The sequence below is a fragment of the Peromyscus californicus genome, unplaced genomic scaffold (genome assembly GCF_007827085.1).
Source record: "Peromyscus californicus insignis strain IS unplaced genomic scaffold, ASM782708v3 Scaffold_12__1_contigs__length_115047231, whole genome shotgun sequence".
NCBI lineage: Eukaryota > Metazoa > Chordata > Mammalia > Rodentia > Cricetidae > Peromyscus > Peromyscus californicus.
This window is the reverse complement of record NW_026294413.1, coordinates 44,357,649-44,384,135: the sequence shown is the minus strand read 5'-3', so window position 1 is coordinate 44,384,135 and position 26,487 is coordinate 44,357,649. Positions and strand designations below refer to the sequence as shown.

Here is a 26,487-nt window from a genome sequence, read left to right as displayed (position 1 = left end):
TTTAGGTTTTATTTTTCCTTTGTGTCCATCTGTATATATTCTGAGTATTAATTGTAAATGAGTTTGAGCTTCTATCTGACAGGCATTGCCCCAAGTGCCTTATAAATACACTGACTCCACCACTCCTCAAAACCACCCTGGGGCCAGGGTGGCACATGCCTTTAATCTTAGCACTTGGGAGGCCGAGTTAAGTAGGCTCACCAAGTGCCAGCCAGGTCTATAGAGTTCCAGGTCTGCCAGGGATACACCGTTGAGACCCTGTCTTAGAAGAAACAAATAAAAACAAATTTAACAAATATCGTCAGTATTGCATTTTATAGGAGCTAAATGTGGACGAAGCATAAAAGCATTCAACTTTTAGTCTTTTCCCATTGAGAAGAGTCAAGGACTAATAATATAAACTCCTCAGCTACATGGCAAATGACCTATCAAAATTTCAAAGCAGGGGTAGACTATGGTTCAGTTGGTGCTTGCCCAACACAATCCAGCACCATAGAAACCGGGAGGGATAACATACACCTACAACCCCTGCTCTGGGGAAGTGGAAGACAGGAGGGTAAGTTCAGAAGGTCATCTTCAGCCAAGCTACCTAGGGAGATAGGAGGGTCTCAAAAAATAACCAAACAAAAACAAAACTCAAACCAAACTAACCAAGCAAAAACAAAACCCCAACAAACCAAACCCCCCAAACCCAGTAAACCAGTGGGGTCTGTTGGCTCATGCCTGCAATCCCAGCACTAAGGTTTAGGCAGGGGGGTAATTGCAAGTTTGAAGGCAGCCTGGGATACATAGGGAGACCCTGACTCAACCCTTGGCCACCCCAGTCAAAGAACAATAACTCAACTACCAAACATTCAGGTGTGATGGTACACCTGTTAATTTCAGGACTCTTGAATACTCTTAGGCCTGAGGATCTGGACTTGAGGTCAGCCTAGGCAACACAGCAAGACTCTTTTCACAAAATAAAATTAAAAATGCTGCAAAATAGAAAGTTTAGGCCTGAATAATTGCAAAGATTAATCTCTAAATATTATTTTGCCAATGATAAGGCAACTTTGATCCATATTAGAGAAAAAATGACCCCAGTATTTACTTTTTTATGATTTTTAATAAGCTATTCTTACATATACACTAGCAATTGTAAAAAGACAAATATTTGCTACCAAAAGTTACATACTGTACAACTTATGAAAAATATAATTAAAAATATGCAAAAGTAATAAAGGGAAGTACTTCAAATAGAATATGAGATTTCTACTTAAGAAATGTAACCAGAAAATGGGCAACATCTAAGTGGACCATGAAATCTGTTTTAGTTCAAGCCTTTTGTCTGTTACCTTAAACTTTCCAATGGATCCAGGGCTATGAAAAGTGCCTGCCTGGGCAAGGACTGTTCTAGAAAGCGAAGGGCAGAAGCTGCACTACCTCCAGTTCCCTGATACTCGGCCCCAAGTTCAACTGCTTCCACAGTTTGCTGCTGTAAGCTGGCCTGGGGCAAGGGCAGCTTTCTACGCCTGGTCCAGCTGTCGCTCTGCACTTTAGTACCTGAGTGGCTCCTGCTTCTGCTCTTTGGTCTTAACTTGATATGTCAACTTTTCTACATCCAGGCTGCAAAGGACCATCAAAACCAAACTGCCATGCGGCTGTGCACTTCTGTGTCTGATTCTTATTTCTTAGGTAACAGGTTAATTTCAGTGTGCAGAAAGAATGCATTTTCAATGCAGGACAAGTATGCTCATATGAGTGAAGAACAGAGCAAGAGTCTTCCCCATGTTTTAAATAACAGATACATAGCATCTTAAATTATCATATAGTTAGCAATTTTAGACATTGAACATAATACACTGTATTACAATGCAATGTGGTAGGCTTCCATTTAAGGAACAAAAATAAATTTCACATGAAAAGATTTATTTTGATTCACATAAAATACACTTAGCATAAATGTAAACTGCAGCACTATAGTACTCAAAACACAGAGAAGCTTGGAAAGGGCACGTCTCCTCTGTCCACAGCAGTCGAAGGAAAGGCTTTACAGTCACTCATCGTCACCTCGCTGTCTCAAATTCCGAGATCTCCCATTTTCAATTCTTCTCTTTTTGAAGACGGGAGCCACCCCATCCGCTGCAACTCCCAGAGAAGAGACTGTTTTTTCTTTAAATACCACTTTGATTTCTCCAGCAGCGGCTTCTGAAGTTGACAGATACTCACTCTCAGTGCTTGGAAGTTCCAAATCGACCTCTTCCCTGGAACAGAAAGAAAACTAAACTCTAACCTGACAGATTAAGATAAATATTGGATATAGACCACGAGCCAGTGAAGCACCATGAGCACCTTCTCAATGGATCAGAAGCTGGTCACCGGGGACACTAGGCTGTCTTGTTTTGGCTTTTTTGGGACAGGGTCTCATGTAGTCCTGGCTAACCTTGCAGCCCCTAATGTCACCTTGAGTTCCTGAGCCTCTGGCCTCTGGCCGCCAGACCTCCAGTCCTGGGTTAGGTGTGTACTGCCTAGCTCTAGGTGATTTAAAATACTGATTTTAGTCTCAACACATTGAACTCTGACTGAGGTGGACATGTGCCAGGACAGGTCTCATTTGTTCTATTTCTGCTGCATCAAGGACACAGCATCTTAGAAAACACTCTGCTCATACATGACATGGAGCATAAACAGGAAACAGGGAAGCTGTGGAGACCGATTTTGCCATGGACTGACAGAGATTCTGAAGGTTTACATAACACAAGATGGAAAGAATGGAATCTTAATGTCCTATTGTGGAAGACTCATTGAACTATTTGCCTAGCATCTTTTTATTCTGAGAACTAGCCCTCCAACTATCCACGTGGTAAGTCACAAACAATCTGGCTGGACCAGAAATCAGTTCCCTGCTTAACATGAGCCCACCAGTACCCTCTCCCCTAGACCAGTGGGTCTCAACCTTATTAATGCTGTGACCCTTTAATACAGTTCCTCATGTTGTGGTGACCCCCCAATCATAAAATTATTTTCCTTGCTACCTCATAACTGTGATTTTGCTACTGTTAGGAATCTTAAGTAAATATCTGTGTTTTCCAATGGTTTTAGGCGACCCCTGTGAAAGGGTCATGCGACCCCCAAGGGGTTATGACCCGCACATTGAGGATCACTGCCCTAGATAGTCAACTAGCCTCTGAAAGAGCTGGCTCATCAAATCCACCCATGAGATTCCTGAAGACAGAGGAGGAAGATCATCATATTCAGTAGATAGAGAATAAAGCAGGCAAACAGAGAAAGGCGGAGAGGGGAGATGAAGAATCGCATTTGTTTGAACAATGTGCTCCCCCCTGTAGATTTTATTTTTATTTTATGTGTGACAGATGTTTTGCCTGCATGTATGTCTGGACATCACATGTGTGAAGTGTCCACAGAAGTCAGAAGGAGATGTCAGATCCTCTGGAACTAGAGTTACAGTTGGTTGTTAGTTATCACGTGGATGTTGGGAACCAAACCTAGGTCCTCTCCAAGAGCACTAAGTACCCATAACAACGTAAGGAATCTTTAAATAAATAAAAGCTTTTATTTTTATTTTATGATAGCTATACTTGGTGTCTTGTGTACACCAGACGCTGCATGAGGCAGCTGCAGTAGAAATACTCTCCTCGTACCCTGGCTCTTCTGTAACATCTGTTCTCTTCTTCCCAGCATCAGCATTTGTTTTATTAGCCTTTCCTTTAGGAACCACTGAGTTCAGGTATGTTCACTCAGAATTACTAGTGATGAGCTTGGGAGTAAGAGCCGGTCCATGATAAAAGCTAACCAGGACTGTTTTAGCTGTTAGTAAATTTAAATTTAATTTAATTTAAAATAGGTTAGTGAGTTTGAGGCCAGTCTGATCTACTTGAAAAATCTAAATAAAGAAAGAAAGAAAATAAAGAAAAAAAAAAGAAACTCCGTTAATCTACTTACGAAGCTGGAAACAATCCATCACATATTAACACTGCCTGGTGTTTCGGATTTTTTTTTTTTTACACTGTAAAGGTGTTTCTGCCTAAGGTGCCTTCTGATTGGTTTAATAAAGAGCTAAAAGGCCAATAGCTAGGCAGGAGCGAATAGGTGGGACTTCCAGGCAGAGAGAGGAACCGGGAGGAGGAATATAGGTGTGCGATTTCACCAGCAGACTCAGAGCAAGTCCGATGTGCTGTACCAAGAAGAGGTAACCGAGCCATGTGGCAGAACGTAGACTAAAAAATATGTTGTTATAACAGCCAGTTGGAAAAAAAGCCTAAGCTAAGGCCAAGCTTTCATAATTAGTAATAGGTCCCCAGGTCATTATTTGCAGACTGGTGGTCCAAAGATAATCCGACAAGAAAGCTTGCTATGGCCTAGTTAGCCTGAAATTTAATTAGCATTAGAAAGCCATATCAATTTTGAAATAGGAGATGCTGACTTAGGACAATTTTCTTACTTTTTAACTGAAGAAATGTTAACTCAACATACAAGGTATTTATTAGACATGACGCTAACACTCTGAACAAAGCGTGCTTTCAACAGCTCCGCCTTCCCTCAGCTCCCTCCCTCTCCTGCTGCCTCACGCTCCTGAGGTAACCTCTTCCCCCAGTCTCTTCTCCTTGCTCATGGATCAGATGTCCTTTTGTCCACCCCAAATCCTTTCTCATATTAGACATAAGTGGGTGTAAAACCATCCTCCTGATTTAAGTGACAAGAACTGAAGAGAATGGACTGGTCTCTTACTCCAGTAACTCCCGTGGATAGGTATCAATGTGCTTGTCATAGCTGGGGAGTAAAGCATGGTATACAGAGTTGCCCAGTACTTGTACTATTCTACGATGAAGAAAGTACAGCCTTCTCATGAAAAAGCAGGGTGTAGTTTGGGTTTTGATAGCTTTTTGAGATAGGAATCTCACTCTAGCCCATGTTTTTGAAGACAATCTTGCCTCTGTTTCCCAAGGTGCTATAGATGTGCACCCCACCCTCAGCCAAGAATTTTAATAAGAACTAATTCACTATAAAAGTACATAAAAAGCATCCATCCTACACTATCCTTCCAAAGCAGTGTTTTAAAGAATATCTACTTTACCCATATACCTTTCCCCCTTCACCTGGAAGGTTCCTTCAAAGGCTTAAAAAAATACTAAAATGAATGCCAAGGAGTGATTTTTACTTAGCTGGTAAAATAAATGCCTCTAAAAAGAAAACTCATTTAGGCAGTTAAACCAGTAAAACAAATCAGGTAACATCTTTAGCACAATTGTGTTAAACTGTGGACAAACTATAGAGACAATGGGCTTTACCAGAGGTCACCGGCAGTATGCAACAGGTGACAACTAGTGTTTGGAAGGTCAACCCACCAGACAGTGACTCCCTGATGGGGAGCCCCACCTGGCAAGGCCGTGAGGATCATTGACTGTAAACGACTGGTTGTTTCCTGTCTGTAGCTTTCTCATGTGCCACCATTTTACCTCCCCACAAAGAACAGCTGTGGGGTTCTTTCCACAGCCCACTGGGGATGTGCTTTACATCTCTGGGCACATATACTTGTGGGTGGTCAGGAAGATGACTTCTCGTTGGGCTGTGTAATTCTGACAGATGGAGGATATGTTAGGACGTGCTTCACGGCTGGGTCTGCTGTCCCACAGAGACTACAGACACGTAGGAACCTGCTTTGTTCCTTTAGCGCAGACTAACATGAGAAAACAACAATTTCTCCCCAGTCTACAACAAGCTACATACATTTTGCTGATCTGAAACCTCGGAGCAGTTTCAAACTAGACTGAATGTTTCTGTAAATGGATCATAAGTTAAAAACTTCACAGAGATGCACAAGGTCAGAGTTGCAGACGTCTAACCAAGGTTACTAACACAAAGCAATGCAAGATACGATGCCAGTTCTTTGATTGCTAGTCTGGTTGATAAGACCCGGCCCTCTGTGCAGACCTCTCTGCAGCCTGTCTCATCTGGCACTCTGCCCCGGCTTCAGGGCACGTCTTACACTAGGAACCTTGAAAATGGGCATTGCCATGGTTACCCTCCCCCTCAGAGTTAGCCTTTCTACCTTTTTCATCACAAAAAGTTTGTGGTAAATGTATGTAGGGAGATGGGGGGAGAGCTGAGAAGATTTAGAACTAGGGTAGAACAATAAAGAGGTGGGACTGGAACAGCACGTATGTGAGTTTTTCCGTAACCCTCAGATCAGAAAAATCTAAGTTCCTTTCACTTCACTGTGGCTTCTGCCCTACACCCTGGAGGTGGCTTTCGGAGCTGGACCCCAAGGCCACCAATAACCAACTCCTCTGCTGATGGGAATCTGAGCTTAAAAACTCTGCAGTGTGCCGGGCGGTGGTGGCGCACGCCTTTAATCCCAGCACTCGGGAGGCAGAGCCAGGTGGATCTCTGTGAGTTCGAGGCCAGCCTGGACTACCAAGTGAGTTCCAGGAAAAGGCGCAAAGCTACACAGAGAAACCCTGTCTCGAAAAACCAAAAAAAAAAAAAAAAAAAACCAAAACTCTGCAGTGAAGAGCCAGGTGTAGTATGCACCTGTTAGTACTAGCACCCATGAGGTGGGGCCAGATCAGGAGTTCAAGGCTAGCCTGAGGCTACATCAGACTCAAAAAAACCAAATCAAACCAGTCAATCAACAAACCAACCAGAACAAAATCTACACTCATATAAAAAAACACTGTCAAGTACAGTAAGATACTTCAAGAGAATAAGAGAGCAAAAGCTTTTTCTTTGCCTTTAAACACATTCTATAGCTAAAGTATCTTACAAAGTATTTACTGCAAGTATTTGTTTTTTTTTTTTGATAAAAAATGATGAGAGTATGAATGTGGTCATACTTTGGTAGGAAACAAAACAATCACTTAAAAAAATCACTAACTTGTTTTAAAACAATCACTGTTTCATCTTTTAAAATAAAAAAACCCTGTCTCGAAAAACCAAAAAAAAAAAAAAAAAGAAAAAAAAGAAAAAATATTCTAGAAATGTAAGAAAGCTACACTTCTAAGGAGCACAGAATACTTGAGATTCTTGAGTGCAATGTGCTGAGGTGCTTGGACACAGCAGTGGGATGACCTCTCGGGTACTTACTGAGACTCAGCCTCTTGTTTAATTTCTTGCCATTCCCCATAAGGGTTCGTTGATTTCTTAAGAGTTTTGGATTTTTCTTCGTTTGTATTTGATGGATTCTGTTTTGGGGTACTTTTTTCTTTTTGTATTTCTGGGTCAGTTTTTTTCTCAGTACTTTTATTTTTTTCCTGAAATGCAAAGGCCAATAAACAACACACTTCAAGTAAAACAGCAGTAGTCAATCCCCAAATTTCTTTAACTTTTTTAGAAAGTCTTATAATAATAATAATAATCATCATCACCATTCACTTAATGGTTTAAGTTTTCACATAACACAATAAATGTACATGGAAGAACTTAATCAGGTTTTTCACTATGTATAAAACTTTAATGCATTATGTTTAATGATGCTTTTAAAAAAATGTACCATGACGGTACATAAAGGTAGTGGTGGTGTATGCCTTTTACCAGCACTCTGAAAGCAGAGGCAGGAGAGTATCTGTGAGTGCAAGGCCAGCCTGGTCTACAGAGTAAGTTCTAGGACAGCCAGGGCTACACAGAGAAACTGTCTCGGGGGTGTGGGAGGGGTGGGATTAGAATAACTCCCCCTTGGGACAGAAGCAGTCCCCACAGAAGTCCTGGGGCTGGTTCTTTATGACATTATCTTCATTGGGCTAAGAAAGCCCTCTAACCCATTTCCCACACTTTAGTGTGTCCACTACACCTGCACTGGGTTTCAGCCTCTTTGCAAATTAAACATCAATGGGTAGCTTGCTTGGAATCTCTTTTGTATTCTACAAATGGCTCTTAACCCCTCCCCTATGTAGCCTAGGCTGGACCTGAACTTCTAATTTTTCCATCTTAGCTTTCCAAGTACTAAGACCAACAGAATATGTCACCATGCTCAGCAACATGATTTTCTTCTTCCCTTTTCCCTAGACTGGGTCTCACTGTGTTGCCCTGGCTGACCTGGAATTCCCTGTGTAGATCAGCTGGCTTCAAACTCAGAGAGTTTGCCTGCCTCTGCTTCCCAAGTGCTGGGATGGAAGGTACATGCTTCCCCATCCCCAGACATGATTTTCATAATAAATCCTCTGGCTTTCACTTTGGTTAGCTCCAAAATCAATGATCTTGACCTTCACTGTTTCAGGCACCTAGTATTAAAATATTGAACTGTGGTCTGGGGATGCAGCTCAGAGAGTGGAGTGCTTGCCTGTCATGCAGAAGGCCTGGGTTGTTCAATTACAAGCACAGCATAAACTGGGCAGGTGGTATATTATGGTAATTCTATCATTTAGGTGGAGGCAGGAGGATCAGAAGTTCAAGGTCATCTTTGGCCACAGAAGGGGTTCAAGGCCAGACTGGGCTAGAGACCTTGTCTTAATAATAAAAAATACCCTCCCCCAAAAAACCCCAAACAAGCAGAAAACCATCCTCACATCATTTATTTATAATTAATTAATAATTAATTAATTAATTTGTGTGTGTGTGTGTGTGTGTGTGTGTGTGTGTGTGTGTGTGTGTGTGTGGTTTTTTGAGACAGGGTTTCTCTATGTAGTTTTGGTGCCTGTCCTGGATCTCGCTCTGTAGACCAGGCTGGCCTCAAACTCACAGAGATACGCCTGGCTCTGCCTCCTGGGTGCTGGGATTAAAGGCGTGTGCCACCAACCCCGGCAAAGCTCCTTATTCTTAATAATATTCACTTCTTTAGAAATGAGACAACTTAGGCTAAAAGGTAAAGGTAAAGGTCAGTAAGAGGGCCCAGAGGGTAAGGACATTTACCACATAAGCTTAAATAACAGTTCAATTACTAGAATCCACATGTATTAGTTTTGCTTGAAGCCATGGGAATATACAGCAGGTGACAACTAGTGTTCAACAGGTGGACCCACCAGATGAATAACTCTGATGGGAAGCCCCACTGGCAAGGACCGTGGGGTCACTGACTGCAAATGACCAGTTGTTCCTGTCCGTAATCTATCTCATGTGCCACTACATTTCTTCCCTAAAAACAGCTATGGGTGTTTTCTCACTGCTTGTATGTTTATCTCATGTATGTATTCCATCTATTGGGCACACTTATAGCTGTGGATGGTCAGGAAGATGATTTCTGCTTAAGTTGTATAATTCTGACGAATAAAAATACTACTAGAGTATTTTTTATAACTGACCCAGGAAAGCAACAGTATTCTCAGTCACAAAGACAGTTAATTTTAGACTTTAGAACAAATTCAAAACAGACTAGCTACCCCTGCAGAGACAAGTTCCCAGGTGTTTATTGCTGAATCAAGGTCAGACATGAACGAAGCAACTTTGGTAGACATAACCCTGCAGTAACTGACTTTCTGCACGTACCCCTACCACTCGAGGTTCAGCCAACTGTTTACTGTGTAAGTCCTCAATTTCAATGTCATCTTCTGTCTGGGAACCCTGACCACTTACAGCTATGTGCACGACCAAGTGTTACTCACTGGCTGGTCAGTGTGACCTCCCTAGCCTGAAAGGAACCGTGTGACTTATCATGTGTTATGAGAATGGGTCGGACCCTGTATATGTAACTTATAATTGTCCAGAGTTTGGCTGTTAAGAGTACGTGTGTGTGTGTGTGTGTGTGTGTGTGTGTGTGTGTGTGTGCTGAAGAGAAGATGTAGCTGAGTGTGCAGAGGTGAAGTGAGAGAGCTGTAAGAAGTGTGAGAGTAGTGTGAGTGAGTGAGAGAGTGAGAGAGTAAAGAGTGAGGGAATGGTCTAGTAGTGTGTGAAGGAATGTAGCAGAGCAGAGAGAAGAAATGTGTGCACAAGAGAGTTGTGGAGCTATGTAATAAAGAGATGGAACTGTATATAGAAATACATGGCTGTGCAAGAAGAGATGTATGTATTTAAAGATTTATTTATTTATTATGTATACAGTGTTCTGCCTGCATGTATGCCTACAGGCCAGAATAGGGCACCAGATCTCATTACAGATGGTTGTGAGCCACCATGTGGTTGCTGGGAATTGAACTCAGGACCTCTGGAAGAGCAGTCAGTGCTCTTAACCTCTGAGCCATCTCTGGAGAGATGGCTCAGCCGTTAAAGGCTAGGCTCACAACCAAAAATATAAGAGATGTATGTATTTAAAGAGAGAGATACAGCTGTATGTAAAGAATATAGCTGTGTGGAGACAGATTTCCAGAAAGAGACTTTTTAAGATGAAGTAAAAGAGAAAATTACCATCAGAATGCGTGAGTGTTTTCTTCCTAATACCCCTTTGATAGAAAAAGTCTCGCCCTCACTGCATTTGTGGATTTTTCTGCATACCCTCGTGCTGCCTGGAGGCTGGCCCCTCACAGGCAGTGGTAAAGTTTACTTTGATAAATCATGACCAAAAACAACTTGGGGAGGAAAGGGCTTACTGGGCTTCTATGTCCCATTCACAGCTGATCACCCAGGGAAGTCAGGCAGGAACCATGGAAGAAAGCTGCCTACTAGCTTGTCCCCAGGTTCATGGTTACCTACTTCTTAGACCTCCCAGGACCACCAAACAAGAGGTGCCACTACTCACAGAGAGCTGAGCCTGCCCCCTCATTAATCAGCAATTAGGAAAACACCATAAAGCTAGGCCACAATGGGGAAGGCATATCTTCAACTGAAGGTCCCTCCTCCTGGGTGAATCTAGCTTGTGTCAAGCTGACGAAACCTAATAAGCACATAATTGTGGAAGGAGAGACCTGACTCCAAAGTCGTCCTCTGACTTCTAGAAGTACGTCCCAACCACACACATACACAATAATATTCAAAAATATAAATAAACGGCATGATGACTTCATTTTTTTCCTGGTTCCTATTTTTTGGAGTCATACTCCTCATAGAAAACAAAAAGCTAACCTTCTTATGAAATGAGTTTATTTTTTATTCAAGACCAATCTACCCACCTCTTCTTATTGTCTTTTCTTCTTTCTTTGGATTCCCTCTAAAAGTCTATCACAGTCAATACTTAGCCATCAGGTTTCAATCCATTTTCTTTTTTAAAAGAAAGGGTGTCACCATGTAGTCCTGGCCAGCCTGGAACTTGGTATATAGGCCAGTTGGCCTCAAACTCAGAGATCTGTCTGCCTACCTCCCAAGTGCTGTGATTAAATGTGAGTGCTCAACTTCTATTTTTTAATGTCTTAGCCAAATCATACCTAAACTATAAACTACTTTTTTACTCCCTATGAGTTCTGCTACTCAAAACAGCTGGTCGACCTTTTAAAAGGGCACTGAGAACTCCTAACTGGTACATTCAATGGACAAACTTCTTTCCTCCTTTTCCACTTCCTTAAAAAGAAAATTAAACTTCTTGCCGGGCAGTGGTGGCACACACCTGTAATCCCAGCACTCAGGAGGCAGAGGCAGTCGGATCTCTGTGAGTTCAAGGCCAGCCTGGTCTACAGAGAGAGATCCAAAACAGGCTCCAAAGCTACACAGAGAAACCCTGTCTCAAAAAAACAAAAAACAAAAAAAACAACTTCTTATAAATTTCATTTTTACTATTTGTGTGTGTGTGTGTGTGTGTTGATAAGCATGAAAGTCAAAGGACAACTTGTAGGAGTCAATTCTTTCCTTCTGCCTCTACCATGTGGGACTCAGGGACTAAACTCAGGCCATCAAGTGCCTTACTGCTGAGCCATCCCCATAGCCCTTTTAAAACACACACACACACACACACACACACACCACCCAACTACTTTGTTTTTTGTTGTTTCATTTCCAGGTTTTGTGCACGTTCTTGACCATGTATGTGTGTGTATATGCGTACATTTGTGTGTGGGGTGGGGTGTGTGGAGGATGAGGTTTGACTAGGGTATAAAGGTCAGACGCTAATGTGGGAGACAGTAAGTTCTCTCTTTCCAACATGGGGTCCTGGAGCTAGAACTCACGTCCTCTGGCTTAGAAGCAAGCATCTTTAACGGCTGAGCCACCTCTCCAGCACAGCAGACCTAACTCTTGATGCATTCTCCATGGCCTTCTGGAACACCTCTTGTCCCCCACATCTGTCCTCACACCCCCACCACAAGTGAACTTAAATGAATATTTATTGTCCAGTTATTCTTCTTAGCTAGCTCACCCACACTGAGACTTAAAGTACTGCTAAGTAGTTCCTACTTATTAGCCTTTCTGTTTCTAGTCTGTCACTGGCCAATCAGCTTTCTGAATGTCACTGGAGCTTCTTAAAGTTACAAGGTTTAAGGCCAGGTGTAATAAATGGCACATGCTTTAATCCTAGCACTCCTGAGGCAGAGGCAGGTAGAGCTCTTGGCAATTTGAGGCCAAGCCTGGTCTACATAATGAGTCCCAGGCCAGTCAGGGCTACATATTGAGGTCCCATCTTTAAAAAAGTTAGAGAGTTTAAAATAGGTTCTGAAGGATAAATGGTACAATCATTTATCCAAATGCAAATACAGTTGACCTCACCCTTACTTTGAGTGATTCATTTCAAGATCACCAATGGACACAGGCCTAAATACACTCCAACAGATTTCATCATGACATTCAGGAGAACATACAATTTAAAAACTATGAATCACTTTTTCTAGATTTCCTGTTTCCTATTTTTGGCTATGAGTTGGCCAGGAGTAAAAGAAACCATGGAAGATAAACCTGACAAATGTCTATAAAAAGTGAAGCAAGAACCTACCTTAAACTTTATTATTAGTTTCTTCGTTTCCACAGAGGCCTCTCCTGCTTTCTTCTGTTCGCCATCAGAATCACTGTGAGAATCTGACGATTTGGAGTCTTCTAGGGTGTCAGGTGACTTTTCATTGTCCTTACTAGACGGCACATCACCAGTGTGTGGAATGAAATCATCAGGTTTTTCCCATTTGGATTCTGCTCAACACATTTTAATAACTGTATTACTTATTTAGCAATACAACACTTTTTTTTATCATGTACAATTATTAAGTAATACATTATATATACATACACACACATACACACTTTATCAAGAAAAGAGCTCAAAAACCTCTCATTTTTTTATTGTTCAGAAAACTTAGGACAATCTGCATTTACTAACTCATAAACCCTAGATGAGGAGCTTGGGAAGTGGGTGATAGTTTTAAAAATCTTCATTTTACCTGAAAACAATTTCAAGAAAGATACTGATAATGACTTTACAGAACATTTCCTGAAACTCGTCACAAAGATTGCCTGAGTTCTTGCAATTGTGATGAACTGAATACATGACTTTCACAGTGAAGGAATCCCAACTGGCTGAACTCCACTGCCATCTATTGTTCACTGGGCTTCTAGAGACATTCAAGTCTTTCTAATTGTCTTGTCTCTACTTTTAGTTTAGTGAAAAGGAGAGAAACTATACAATTTGTTACCCAATTGAGACAATTTTAAGAGTGAAGGAGACTAGGAGACAGAGGCAGGAGGATTTCTGTGAGTTCAAGGCCTGCCTGGTCTACTTGGTGAATTCCAGACCAGCCAGGTCTGTCTTAAATAAGACCCTGTCTTAACAAATAAACAAGAGTGAGAGTGGCTACTAATTGCACTGATCAGGGTAAACTCCTCCCAACCCCAGAGAACACGTTCTATTTCTGAAGAATGACGACAGGCTCAGTGACTTCACTGGTAAGAAGCTGTGCGCCCAAGTTAGGTTTGTATTATTATAAAGTCCTATCATATTGACAGGCTATATGATCTCTATAAAGACCCAGTACTTCACTTCCATGGTACAGAAACACTGCTCTCACTGGGCAGAATGCGTATCTGTTTGAAAGTGTAAAGGCCATTTCTTTTTAAAACGCGTACTATAGGGCTCTAGGTAATAAGAATTAGAAACACAGACAAGAGCCAGGCTGATGGCAGCAAGTTAAGTGTGAGGACTGACCAGAAGGACACCCAATGGTACTGGCTGAGAAACCTGAGAGTATTTCATTAAAGGAACTTCAACTACCCAAATGGCAACATTACTTCATTGCTCATAGTCATAAACATCAACACAAACGTGGTCAGGTTTTAATATCATCTGGGCCCCCAGTTCTTTCTATTCTTCAGTCCTGTTGTTTATATACCTTAACATATGACATATGCTGGGAGAAACAAGGAATTATTTATAAGAAACAAGAAATTATTCAATAAATAAAAAAAATTATTTACTGAAGACCAGCTGGATATGGTGGCAGAGTCCTGTAATTGCAGCCCTTGGGAGATAGAGGCAGGAGGACCAAGACTTCAAGGTCCTTCTCAGCCAACTACTGAGTTGGAGGCCAGGCTGAGGTAGTTTCAAAAAGCCAGAAAAGGAATACCAAAAACTGAACTGAAGGATGGTTATATGAGAAACTCTGTGACTTTCTGTACTTTTTTCTTCTTTGTGTGACAGGGTCTCATGTATCCCAGACTCACCATCTGAGGATGTCCTTTGAACCCATTCTTCCTGACTCCACCCAGCATGGGATTACAGGCATGTTTGATTACACCTGTTTTTTATTTTTTTGGAGTGTATGGTATATGCCTGTAGGTGTCCATGTATGTGGGGGTGTGCTTGCCTCTGCTTTTGCATGTAGAGGCTAGAGGACTACTTCCGGTACATTTCCCCATCAATTCTCCACTTTATTTATCTTTCAGGGTATTGTCTCTCACTGAACCTAGACTGACCACCCAACAAACCCTGGATTTGCTCGGCTCTGCTCACCCAGTGTTAGGGTTACAGGTGCTTGCTTCCACATCTTGCTATGTGGGTGCTGGAGATTTTAACTGAGGCCTTCATACTTGGACAGCAAGCACTTTACCCAACAAGTCATCTTCCTAGTTACAGACTGAACCCAGGACTCTGTGCATGCTGGGCAAACACTCTATCAATTAAACAACATCTCTAACACAAGGTTTTTGTTTGTTTTGTTTTTCAAGACAGGGTTTCTCCGTGTAGCTCTGGGTGTCCTGGAACTCACTCACTTTGTAGATCAGGCTGGCCTCGAACTCACAGAGATCTGCCTGCCTCTGCCTCTCGAGCAGTGGGATTAAAGGTGTGCGCCACCACCATCCAGCTCAGTTTTGTTTTCTTTCTTTTTTTGGTAACTGGAGGGACAGCCGTGGGTGCTGGGAACTGAACTCTTATATTTTTGGTTGTGAGTCTAGCCTTTAAACAGCTGAGCTATCCCTCCAGCTCCAGTTTTTTTTTTTTTAAATTAATTAACTTAGTTATTTTAGGTGTATTGGTGTTTTTTGCCTGCATGTATGTCTGTGTGAGACTGTTGGATCCCCTGGAACTGGAGTTATAGACAGCTGTGAGCTGCCATGTGGGTGCTGGGAATTGAACCCGGGTTCTCTGGAAGAACAGCTGGTGCTCTCAACCTCTGAGCCATCTATCTCCAGTCCCAGTTTTGTTTTCTTAAAAGAAGAAAATGGTGAAGGTCTAGGTGTAGCTCAATGAGAGAGCATGAGCTAGCAGGCATGAGGTCTCAAATTTGATCTTCACCACGACAAAAGTTGAACTAGGTGACAACCACAGGTACTTAGAAAGGAAGTTATTAAATCAATCCTAAGACCCAGTAATATTAGAGAGAGTTAAAGATTCTTTTTTAAAATTTGCAAATGCCTTCTTAATTAAGAACAACATTAAGCAGACATAGAGAACTGGCTCAGCAGTTAATTCTTTTTTTTTTTTTTTTTTTGAGACAGGGTTTCTCTGTGTAACAACTCTGTCCTGGAACTTGTTTTGTAGAGCAGGCTGACCTCAAACTCAGAGATCCACCTGCCTCTGCCTTCTGAGGCTGGAATTAAAGGCATAGTCACCACCACCCAGCCCAACAGTTCATCTTTATTGCTCTCCCAGAGTACCAGGGTGGTTCAATTCTAGCACCCACATGGTGATTCAAAACCATCCATACAGTTCCAGGAAATCTGATGCCTTCTTCTGGCTTCCTTGGGTACCAGGCTCACATATGGTGAGCATAAATCCATTAAAAAAAAAAAAAAAAAAGAGTAACATTGTTGCATAGTACATTTTATAAACAGAAATCTTTTAAGTATCCCTTATAAAAGACAGTATATAATACTTGGTACAGAAATGATTATTATATTACAGTTTCCAAGTCTGGATGATATATTCTCTCATATGCAGTTTTGGGTACAGGTTTAAGTTAAAATAATCAAAGATAACACTCACCTCCTGTTTCTGTATTATAATAATAGGTGTAGCCGTCCTCACTTAAACCCTCTACCCAAATGGCCTTTGCTGCTGCCTAATAGGAGGGAAAAAAGAACACACTGAGAATAATGGCAACAGCGAGCTAGCTACTGAGTAACTAAGGCAAATGTGGCTATCCTTTCTTTTCCACCTGGCACCTGGGAGTCGAGAGTGGTGATAAAGATCATGCAACACAGCCTGCTTTTCCAGTCACTACTAACTTTCAAACAGAGAATGTCTCATCTCTCAAAGCCAGGAATTCTGTCCAGCTGGACAGACATGTAAACAAGAAATGACTACAAACTGACTAACACTATTTATCCTGAATAGGGTTTTTGTGTAGAGCTATCCCTGTTCCTTCTCTACCCAGCCTTCTAACAGAAGGATTATAGGAAGAAAGAGGCCAAGCTGGGGTTGAAGAGAACTGCTTATTTGGAAATAAATTTGCTTAACAAAATTCCACAAAGAGCTATAGCCACCAGATTTGTTTAGCTCAGGGGTAGAATGCCGGCTGTTCACAAAGCCCTGGAGCAATCCCTGGTACACAGACCCCACCAGCCACCCAACCCTGGCACACAATCCCTGGTACACAGACCCCACCAGCCACCCAACCCTGGTACACAATCCCTGGTACACAGATCCCACCAGCCACCCAACCCTGGTACACAATCCCTGGTACACAGACCCCACCAGCCACCCAACCCTGGACTTGCCCACCCTAGAAGCCAATCACTTGAAAGAATAAAGCAAAGACACCATACATATGTTATAGTTACCTTTTTTAAGTTCCCTTGAAATCCTTCTGGCTTCTCCCACTGAGATGCTTAAAATAAAATATATTGTAAAATAATTTTGCTTTAAAATAAAACAAGCCCCCCAAATTTAATTAGGTAAAAATCCACAGGATAGTCACTATTATGTACAAAACACTACAAAGTAGAAAAATAAAAGAAACAACATATACCCTTAGTGGTACTGCACAGAATACATGTATCGAATGTCACATAACCGAGAAGAAACGGCAGCATGGTCAAGAGTTACTGAAACTTCCACAGTAATTACTAGGGCTGGGTAGGACTTTTCTCAGAGTTTAGAGAATTTCTACTTGGTCGGTTATTGTTTTACCATCTCTATGTGCTCTTTAACTCTTCTATGAGATGCCTTGCTATTGTGGTTTAAATGAGAACGGCCCCCAGAGGCTCATATATCCGAACACTTGGTCCCCAGTTGGTGAAACTATTTGGGAAGGATTAGGAAGTGTGGCCTTCTTGAAGGAGATGTGCTGCTGGGGTGGAGACCTGGAGGTTCCAACAGCCTACACCATTCCCAGTTTGCTTGCTCCCTATGCCTCCTTGCTGTGGATGAGATGTATCCCAAGTGTTTATTTCTGGTTGATTTACTGTTGAACTACAATACGCATTTCACTTACGACTCAGACCAAATAAATTGTTAGCAATTATTACTACTGGGGCTGGGGGGATGGTTCAGAGGTTAAGACACCAGAGGCTCTTCCCGGGGACCTGGTTTGGTTGGTTCTCAACATTCATATGACAGCTCACAACCATTTGTAACTCCAGTTCCAGGGGACCCAATGCCCTCTTTGCTCCTCCGTGGACATTGCACACACATGGTGCACAAACATTACATACAGGTAAAACACCCATATAAAACAGAAATTAAAAAACCCCAAAACTTATGGAGTAATAAATTCTGCCAACACTGGGCCAAGGATACAAATGTTAAGACAGCAGCTCAGAAGTGATGAGTAGCTAAGGCTAACTTTAAATTCCTGGCCCTTCTGCTTCTACTTCCCAAGTGCTAGGGTTATTGATGTGTCTGCTGCTACAACTACAGCTAACTCTTAGCAAGAGTTACCCCATAATTTTTTTATTTTTTTGAGACAGGGTTTCTCTGCATAGGCTTGGCTGTCCTGGAACTCACTCTGAAGACTAGGCTGGCCTCGAACTCACAGAGATCCATCTACCTCTGCCTCCTGAGTGCTAGGATTAAAGGCATGTGCCACCATGCCTGGCTAGGAACATACAAGATTTTAATCATGACACTGATTTGCAATAAGCAGGGTATTATTAGTTTTTGGTTTTTTGTTTTATTTTGTCTTGTTTTGTTTGTTTTGTCTTACTCTGTACCCCAAGCTGGCATGGATCCCACTATGCTAGTCTCTAATTTGTGGTAATCCTTCTGAATGTTGGAATTATGTATACATCATAACAAAAGGCACAATTTTCTAAGCTTCATGGAAAAAAGGAAGTTAGTTTCTCACTGCTTAACATATCCCAATATGAAATCAATATTAACTAAAAATCTCAATACAAAAACTGCTGTGTTTTTCTATTTTCTAGTAGTTCTGTGCTTCCACAGCGTACCTCCTGTGATGAGATCGTAATAGTAACAGTGACCATCGGACGTTACTCCTTCTACCCATCTACCCTTCAAAGCGTCTTTCTTTTTCTTTTCCTTTTTCTTCTTCTTCTCTTTCTGTTGAGTTGATGTAGAAGTGGGCTGGACAGTGCTGGTCACTGGTGATATACTTGGCTCTGAAATGTCTAGAAAAAAAGATAAAGACGGGTAACTTTACCTTTTTAAATGTTGTATTAGCCAGAAGCCTGGCAAAGCCCAGCACAGTGACGCATGCCTGTAATTCCAGCTGCTCAGGAGGCAACTATTCAGGAGGCTGAGACAGAACAATTTATGTGTTTGAGACCAGCCTAGAGAACAATTTTTAAAAACAAACCAAAGTTTGACAAGATTGTTTTTGGGAACAAAACATATTATAATAAAGTTATTTGAGATATAATCGTGGAAGAATATATAAGGGGAGTGAAAAAAATTGTAGTTGTACGGTGATTTAGTTCTATCACACACTAAAGGTCATCCTAGGGGCTGAGGAGTGTGACCCAGTGGTAGTACCCCTACCAAGAATGCCTTAGGCTGTGGGTTTAATCTCAGCACACCACAAGGAAAACAAACAAAACAATTTACAACTCACTCTAAAGAACAGGTATCCCTGCCCACAGCCACGAAGGCCAGTGTTGATGACGAGGGGAATCGTGTCAGAACACCGGGACACGCCAACAAACAAGCTACCAAGGCAAAGGTATTAAGCTGCTTCCCCTGGCTTCTCTCTTCTTCACACCCTTATAAACCCCGGGTCAAGCCAGGCAGTGGTGGTGCACCCTTTAGATGCCGCACTCTCAGCAGAGGCCGGTCTGGACTAGAGTGAGTTCCAGGACAGCCAGGGCTACACAGAGAAACCCTGTCTCAAAAAACCAACCAAACAAAACCCTCTAGGTCAAATATACCTGAAAACAAATCAAAAACAAAAAACCCCACACGCTAAAAATACTGTTAAATTTGACTACATGATTAAATTTTTGTATAACAAAATGAAAAGAAAAAAAAGCAAAAACACAGAGGCTAGAAAAATGAAAAAATTAACAACAAATAAGTTAATGTCCCTAATGACTCGTTAAAAATCAAACGTCCTAGCCGGGCGGTGGTGGCGCACGCCTTTAATCCCAGCACTCGGGAGGCAGAGCCAGGCGGATCTCTGTGAGTTCGAGGCCAGCCTGGGCTACCAAGTGAGTTCCAGGAAAGGCGCAAAGCTACACAGAGAAACCCTGTCTCGAAAAACCAAAAAAAAAAAAAAAAAAAAAAATCAAACGTCCTAACAGAAAACATATAATTCAGAGAATGAATATTTTCTTTTACTAATATTCAAAGAAATGCAAATAAATATAGTTTCTTTTTATAGATTAATACTGAAAAGTTTGGTGAAACTCCACTGTCATCTATGGGTATATACATAAATGTGAAAAAATGTTTTCATGGCTTTCTGCTCAAAAGACTGCTAATATTTCCAAAGACAGTTAACAACTTTTTTATTTCTAGAAAAATGTAAATCAGATCCACCATTTGTAGAGCTAGCTTGTCATCAGCTATAATATAGTACATTCATCCTTTGATACTACATGTCTTATTCAGAAGATGAACCTACAGAGAAAAATAAACACAAAAATATACATACATGACAGGCTGCATTTTTTTTTTTTTTTTGAGACAGGGTTTTAGAGTTTCCTCTTTGTAGCCCTGGCTGTCCTCGAATCAGAGATCCGCCTGTCTCTCTCTGCCTTTTGAGGGCTGAGATTAACGGTGTGTGGGGGTGGGGTGGGGAGGGGTGTATGTGAAGATTTTTAACAGACATAATACATATAATCCAAAAGGATCCCACAGGGACATAGTGGCTCATCTCTGTAATCCCAGCCTGCCTGACTACCTTGAGTTTGAGGCCAGCCTAGGCTACATAGTGAGCTCCTGGCTAGCCAGAGCTATATAGTGAGACTCTATATCAAAACAGACAAACCAATACCCCCACCGTGGACAGGAAGATATCTGTATGTATATTTAAAATGAATCTGTGCTAAGTATGGTGGCATACACCTTTAATCCCAGCATTTGGGAGGCCAGCCTGGTCTACAGAGAGCTCCAGGGACAGCCAGGGATACATAGAAAACCCGTTTCAAAAAACAAAAAAATTCACCTTAAAATGGCATTGAAATGGAATCTTTTAATTTCTCTATATAAAATTAATAAGTTTTCAACTAACACTTCTCCAAGATACCTATCTGATTTTTCCTCTCAAAATGCTTTATGTTCAGTTGGGTGTAATGATGCATGGCTGTAATCCCAGAACTTGGGAGCCTCTCTGACATCACATAGTAAGTCTGAGGCCAGTTTGAACTAACCAGTGAGACTCTCATTCACTAATAAATAAATGGCTTTTTGGAACCACATCCTCCTTCTTTTCCTTAAATACTGACATTTAGACTACATTAAGCTGACAATTGTTTTTATTTAATGGAAGCAATATTTTTCTTAAACCTATAATTAAGAGTTCTTTTTATTAGAGACTGAAGAGTATCATTTTATGATGAAAAATCTGGCTTGGCCTGAGCAGGAAGCCCCCTCCCCAGTGGCTTGTGTTGTACACAAGGTGCTGCTCAGGTAGCCGACAGTCTGACTGCTCCAGTCTCCCTTGCTTGCGGAAGACAACTTCTTACAGTAGCTATGGTGTTGAAGGGAGAGAGTCATAACCGGCTAAATTACTGAGAACAAGTGACTGTTGCTATAGCATGACAAGTCAATGCTCATAAAGGGATCTTTCACATCTCACCTCTTCCAAGAAACCTCTCTCAGAAAAAAGGGGTGGAAAGACTGTAAGAGCCAGGAGATGGAGATGGTGTAGTGTGGTGTTTTCCCCTCTGGGTCCAACATGATCACACCACCACTATCTGGAGTACCGAGTACCCAGATCCAGTCAAAGCAATGAAAGAAGCAAGCAACTGATACAGTGATGGTCAAGTACATGCTGACGGTACTGGACTACTGACATTTCCCAAGAGGAGGGAGGGGACACTCAAGGACCTGGTCCTTCTCACCTAGATTCTAGCTATTATTACATCGTGTTCCAGCTCCCCTCCCAACAGGTGATCTTGGGAGATGCTGAAGTAAAAGGCAGTGAAAGGTTAACTGAAAAGAGCCTCCATGATGCGGAGTCTCCAAGGTAGCAACCTATGATGGGGTGTGTCTTTGATAATGTAGCTGTTCTGGGGTCATCCATGCACTTATAAGTAACTTCTCATTCATGCTGTTTAGTTAAGTCCAATAAAGTCAGTGGTTCACAAAAAGCAAAAATCCAAATTATCTGACCACCCGAACCACTACATGAGATCGACAATCAAGATCTCTCTATACCTGGTTTAGGAACTGGGCTCCCAGCTTGCTGGAGGCTGTGGAGCTTTAGGAGGTGGGGCCTGGTTGGCGGACTACATGAGTGGGGGCCGCCCTCTATGTTTCTGTCTACCTTCGGGCTCTGGCCTGCTCTCTCTGCCTCCGGTCTGTGTCGTGGGAATAAGCTTTCATCTCGTGCACCCACCACTGTGCCATCCTAGCCACGGTGCACCCAAACCTCTGACCCTGACCCACAGCTGACAGTCTGTCCTGTAAATTGTTGCTGTCAGGTCTTCTGTTACCAGAAAAGTAACTAAAACAATTTGTCTTGGAGGAAAGCTCACAAAAACTTCCTACTTTAGAGCCTGAATTCAACCAGCTGAAAACATCCATAACTCAAACCCTCAAAACAATCTGCGGCTTGAGGTAAAGTCGACTATTTGTCAGGAAAAGGCAACTCCTTCATTATGTAGCTAATCATATAAATTGATACAACTCAGTTTTGGCCATGTGGAAAATATATAATTATAATGCAAGTTTTTAATTTTAATTTTTTTAATAAGTAGTGCCTGTAACAATGAGTATCTAAAAGAGAAGCCTCAAGGTTTTAGAAATGAATCATTCAGCTAGGCTGGAGTGAGGACCAGGTAACTGTAAAGGTAATATGGTTGATATGAATAAAGGTGTCAGAAGATAAAGCATTAAAAGCAAAACATGGGGCCAGCAAGATGGTTTGGTGCATTATGGCATTTGCCACTGACCTGAGTTGATTCTGGGAACCTACGTGGTGGAAAGAGAGAACTGACCCTTCCAGGTTGTCCTCTGACCTCCACACATCACCAACATAAAGATAAATAAGTCAATAATCTAAAAAGCAAAACAAGCCAGGCATGGTGGTTTGTGCTTTTGAATTTCCGAAGGCTTAGGTAGGAGGCTCACAAGTTCAAGACCAGTCCAGGATATTCTGGGAGACTGTATCTCAACAACAAAATAACCACAACAATAGCAATAGCACAAAATACAAGCACTTCAAAGTCCACATTCTAAATGAGACTAAAAGCACTGCAATATTTTCAAGTCCAGAACTCCTATACGGAAACAATGAAGAGGTCCCTCAGCACGACCCGTGATGTTACTTTTAAAGTGTCTTGCTGATATTTACCTGACTCTAAGCCAAGCCGTTTCAGATCCTCTTGGTAGGCCTTCAGGGCAGCTGCCTCCATCGCAGCAAACTCCTTGGACGCCTTTTCTTCTTCCTTTGCCTTATCCAAGCTTTTCTGTTTAATCTATGTAAGACACACATGAAGGTATACGTGAGAGATGGGATCAACATTTGCACAGAAAATGAACGAAGAGCCAACTGAAATTACCTCACTGATCCTCTTGGCCACATTTTCCTTGTGATTCTTTCCTCTTTCATGAAATTCAACACTCTTGAAAATGGAAAAGGGAAAGCATCATTAACCTCACAGCAAACTAATACTGTGAATACAGGGCTAAAATATAAGATTAAAATGGCAGAAAATATAAAAATGATTAGTTTTAATGCAAACTGACCCCTGAATCAAATGACACTAGTGGTCTAAGCAGATTATCGTGTTCGCCCACTAGATGTTCTCTGGTTCTTAAAATGAGCCCCTGTCCCAAACCAAAAACCCCACCAAATAAACAAAAGCCCACAACAACAACAACAAAACACACTACCTTTCAACATCAAATGTCAAAACTGGTTAAGCCTCTAATTTCATTTTCTGCTTTGCTATATTAGAGACATAAAGAATATCCTTAAGGACTTGGTCTTTAAAGCATTAAGAAAAATAGATATTTAAAGAATTCCTCCATTGGGCAGGCAAGACGGCCTAGTGGGTCAAGGTGCTTGCCACCAAGCTTGACCACCCGCCTCCACCCCCAGGACCCGCAGGAACACTGTCCTTTGACCTGCACCCTGAGGAACATGCACACCAACACATCTACACACACCCACACACATTTAAAACAAATTCCTCACATTGTGCAAAATGATGTAATAAACAAGGTTATTCATTGTAGTACTGTGTGGAGCAACAATCTTGTAGTCTATCTACTGGGGCCTGGCTGAGTGAATTGCACAGGTTTTTATCACAGGCAAGAAGCTCACAGCTCCCTATGTATTGACATGGAGACACCTTCATGATATACTGTTCAGTTAAAAACAAAACTGCTATTTGTCATCATGATGGAGTAAAATACATGCACATGGAAACAATGAAGTATAGACATGGGGGGGGGAGTTAACTTTTGAAAGGTAACAGTAATTAAGTTTTGACATGGATGGCTGAGTGAGCACTGGGACCTACTTAAATAATCAGAAATTCTCAATAAATTATAGATGTCTGATGGTAAGTAATAGAAAATCCCAGAAAAATGCCTTAAAGTAAATGCTGTCAATCAAATTCTGTATGACACATTAACCAAGCTATTCCAATATACTCCTATGAATTCTTCATTAAAGTGAGAGTTTGTAAAGCAAACAACCATCTATTGTTCCTCTACCAGGTTACCTACAGGTGATACACCATTCAAAGAATACCATGTGAAAGGACCATTCAAAACTGATTATGGTTTGTAGTTAACAGTTAAATTACTAGACATTTAGGGAGATGCAGACAAACTTCTGGAAAGATAATTTGTTTTCAGTAACTCATAAAACTGGCTTTACTGCCTAGGTATGGCTTTACTGCCTAGGTACCTCCAGGGATGGGTCATTTTTCAATTTGTGTGGTTTTAAAAGCTCATGGCAGTTTTAGTAAGGGTCAGTCTAAGCCAGATAAAATATGCACACTCTTTAGCAACAATCAGTAAAGACCAAAACAAAAGAGCAATACTCCTTAAAGCCAAAGGCCTCACAGGTGATTTCCAAGTGTTTACTGAGGGAACACAGCTCAAAAGAATGGCAGCATTCCTTTGTGCACCACAGTTCTGCCAAGTAAAAACGTTATGTATGTATAAAATACCATTGCTTTTGGTTTGATTTCCTTTTGTTTTTCAAGACGGGGTTTCTCTACATAGTCCTGGCTGTCCAGAAACTCACTCCTATAAACCAGGCTGGCCTGGAACTCAGAGATCCGCCTGCCTCTGCTTCCCCAGTGCTGGGATTAAAGGCATGCGCCACCACTTCCTGGCGAGATACTGTACTTTTTTAAACATTATTTTATGGGTGTGTGCACCTGTGTTAAGTTCAAAAGCACATGAGTACAGCCACCAGTGAAGGTCAGAGGAGGCTGTTGGATCACCTGGAACCGGAGTCACAGGTGGTTATGAACGGCCATGGGGTGCTGGGAACGGAACCCCAGCCCCTCCGCAAGAGCTGTAGGTGCTTTTTACTGTGGAGCCATCTCTCCAGTCCCCATATTCTAGTTTTCAATATAGTATGTTTGCATAGGACAGATCTGAAAGGGAAGAAAGCCAGTTGACTTTTCGCTTTAAAAGTTGGAGCTAGGCTATAAGCATAATGTGTTTTATGGTTGCTATCTTTGTATTTCTTGAGAGGGGACAATGATGGTCTTCCAAATTTCTCTGGAGAACAAGCATAAAAGAAAAAGTACGATATATTTTTTTTTAAGAGGCAGGAGTTCCATAAACATGGATGAGATTACCCACTCACGGTCCATTTCCTCAAAGGCCACAGAAATAATTAGGCCTTGAAATCAAAGTTAGATTGATGAAGAGAAGGACTGTAGCTTTCATAAGGGGAAAACAAAGAAAAGAAATCTTCCTAGGTTTTGAAAAATCAAGAGCACTACACATGAAAGTGGTTTGTAAACCGTACTTAGATCAAAAAGCAACATGTCACATGAATATTTTACTAGAAATTTCATACAGGCCTGTTGTCTGCTATCCAGCACTTGCAGTAATCACAGAATTTCTTTGGTTGTGACTTCCAGTAGTCGGCCCTGAATAAAGGAAAAAACAACTCTCAGTTGATCCAAAAATTGAAAGAGAATCGTCATGCTTTGTAAAATTTGGGATATAAAGTTGCTGAACGGCTTTCGTCCTAGCAAAGCAGTTTCATTTATTTACGCGAAGCCAAATTCCTCGTGGAACCGCTTTCCACAAGGTAATCACCGGCTTCTCCTCCTCGCTACTCCCAGGGCGGAGGGAAACGAGAGGCAGAGGAAGCTCTTTCCCTTTTCCCTTCTTAGCTAATTCGCTTGTTTCGGGGACCTCTGCGGCGACAGCGCCACCCGGGCCCCCGGGGCCGCCGGGCAGGGGCGGTACCCGAGTCCCCGGCTGGGGCTGAAAGGGCGGCCGCGTCTCCCGGGAGAACCAGCCGGGCAGGTCGGGCGGCCCCGGGGTGAGCGGAGGGGCGGGAGGAGGAGGAGGAGGAGGGCGCTCGCGGCCGCCGCGCGGCTCACGTCCGACCCGACTCACATGACCGCGCCGGCTCGGCGCGTAGCCCCGCGATCCCGCTCCCGGTTTGCTCGGCCGGCGGCGGCGGCGGCGAGAGCCGGGACCTCCCGGGCCTCCGCGTCTCCCCGGAC

General features: G+C 42.1%; 1 protein-coding gene across 2 annotated transcripts; it reads right to left on the bottom strand.

Moving 5' to 3' along the window:
* Positions 1-1,088: 1,088 nt before the first annotated feature.
* Wbp4 (WW domain binding protein 4) lies at positions 1,089-26,487 on the bottom strand. 2 transcript variants are annotated; one of them, XM_052732646.1, is made up of 10 exons: positions 26,378-26,487; positions 25,827-25,899; positions 23,338-23,400; positions 23,130-23,253; positions 18,604-18,783; positions 16,996-17,042; positions 16,199-16,274; positions 12,722-12,912; positions 7,087-7,253; positions 1,089-2,263 (listed from the first exon to the last, which is right to left on the bottom strand). In XM_052732646.1, coding segments are annotated over exons 1-10 (1,125 nt in total). In that variant the 5' UTR covers positions 26,380-26,487; the 3' UTR covers positions 1,089-2,061. The 2 variants fall into 2 exon arrangements, with proteins under 2 accessions (XP_052588606.1, XP_052588605.1); XM_052732645.1 differs by having other exon boundaries at positions 1,089-2,246.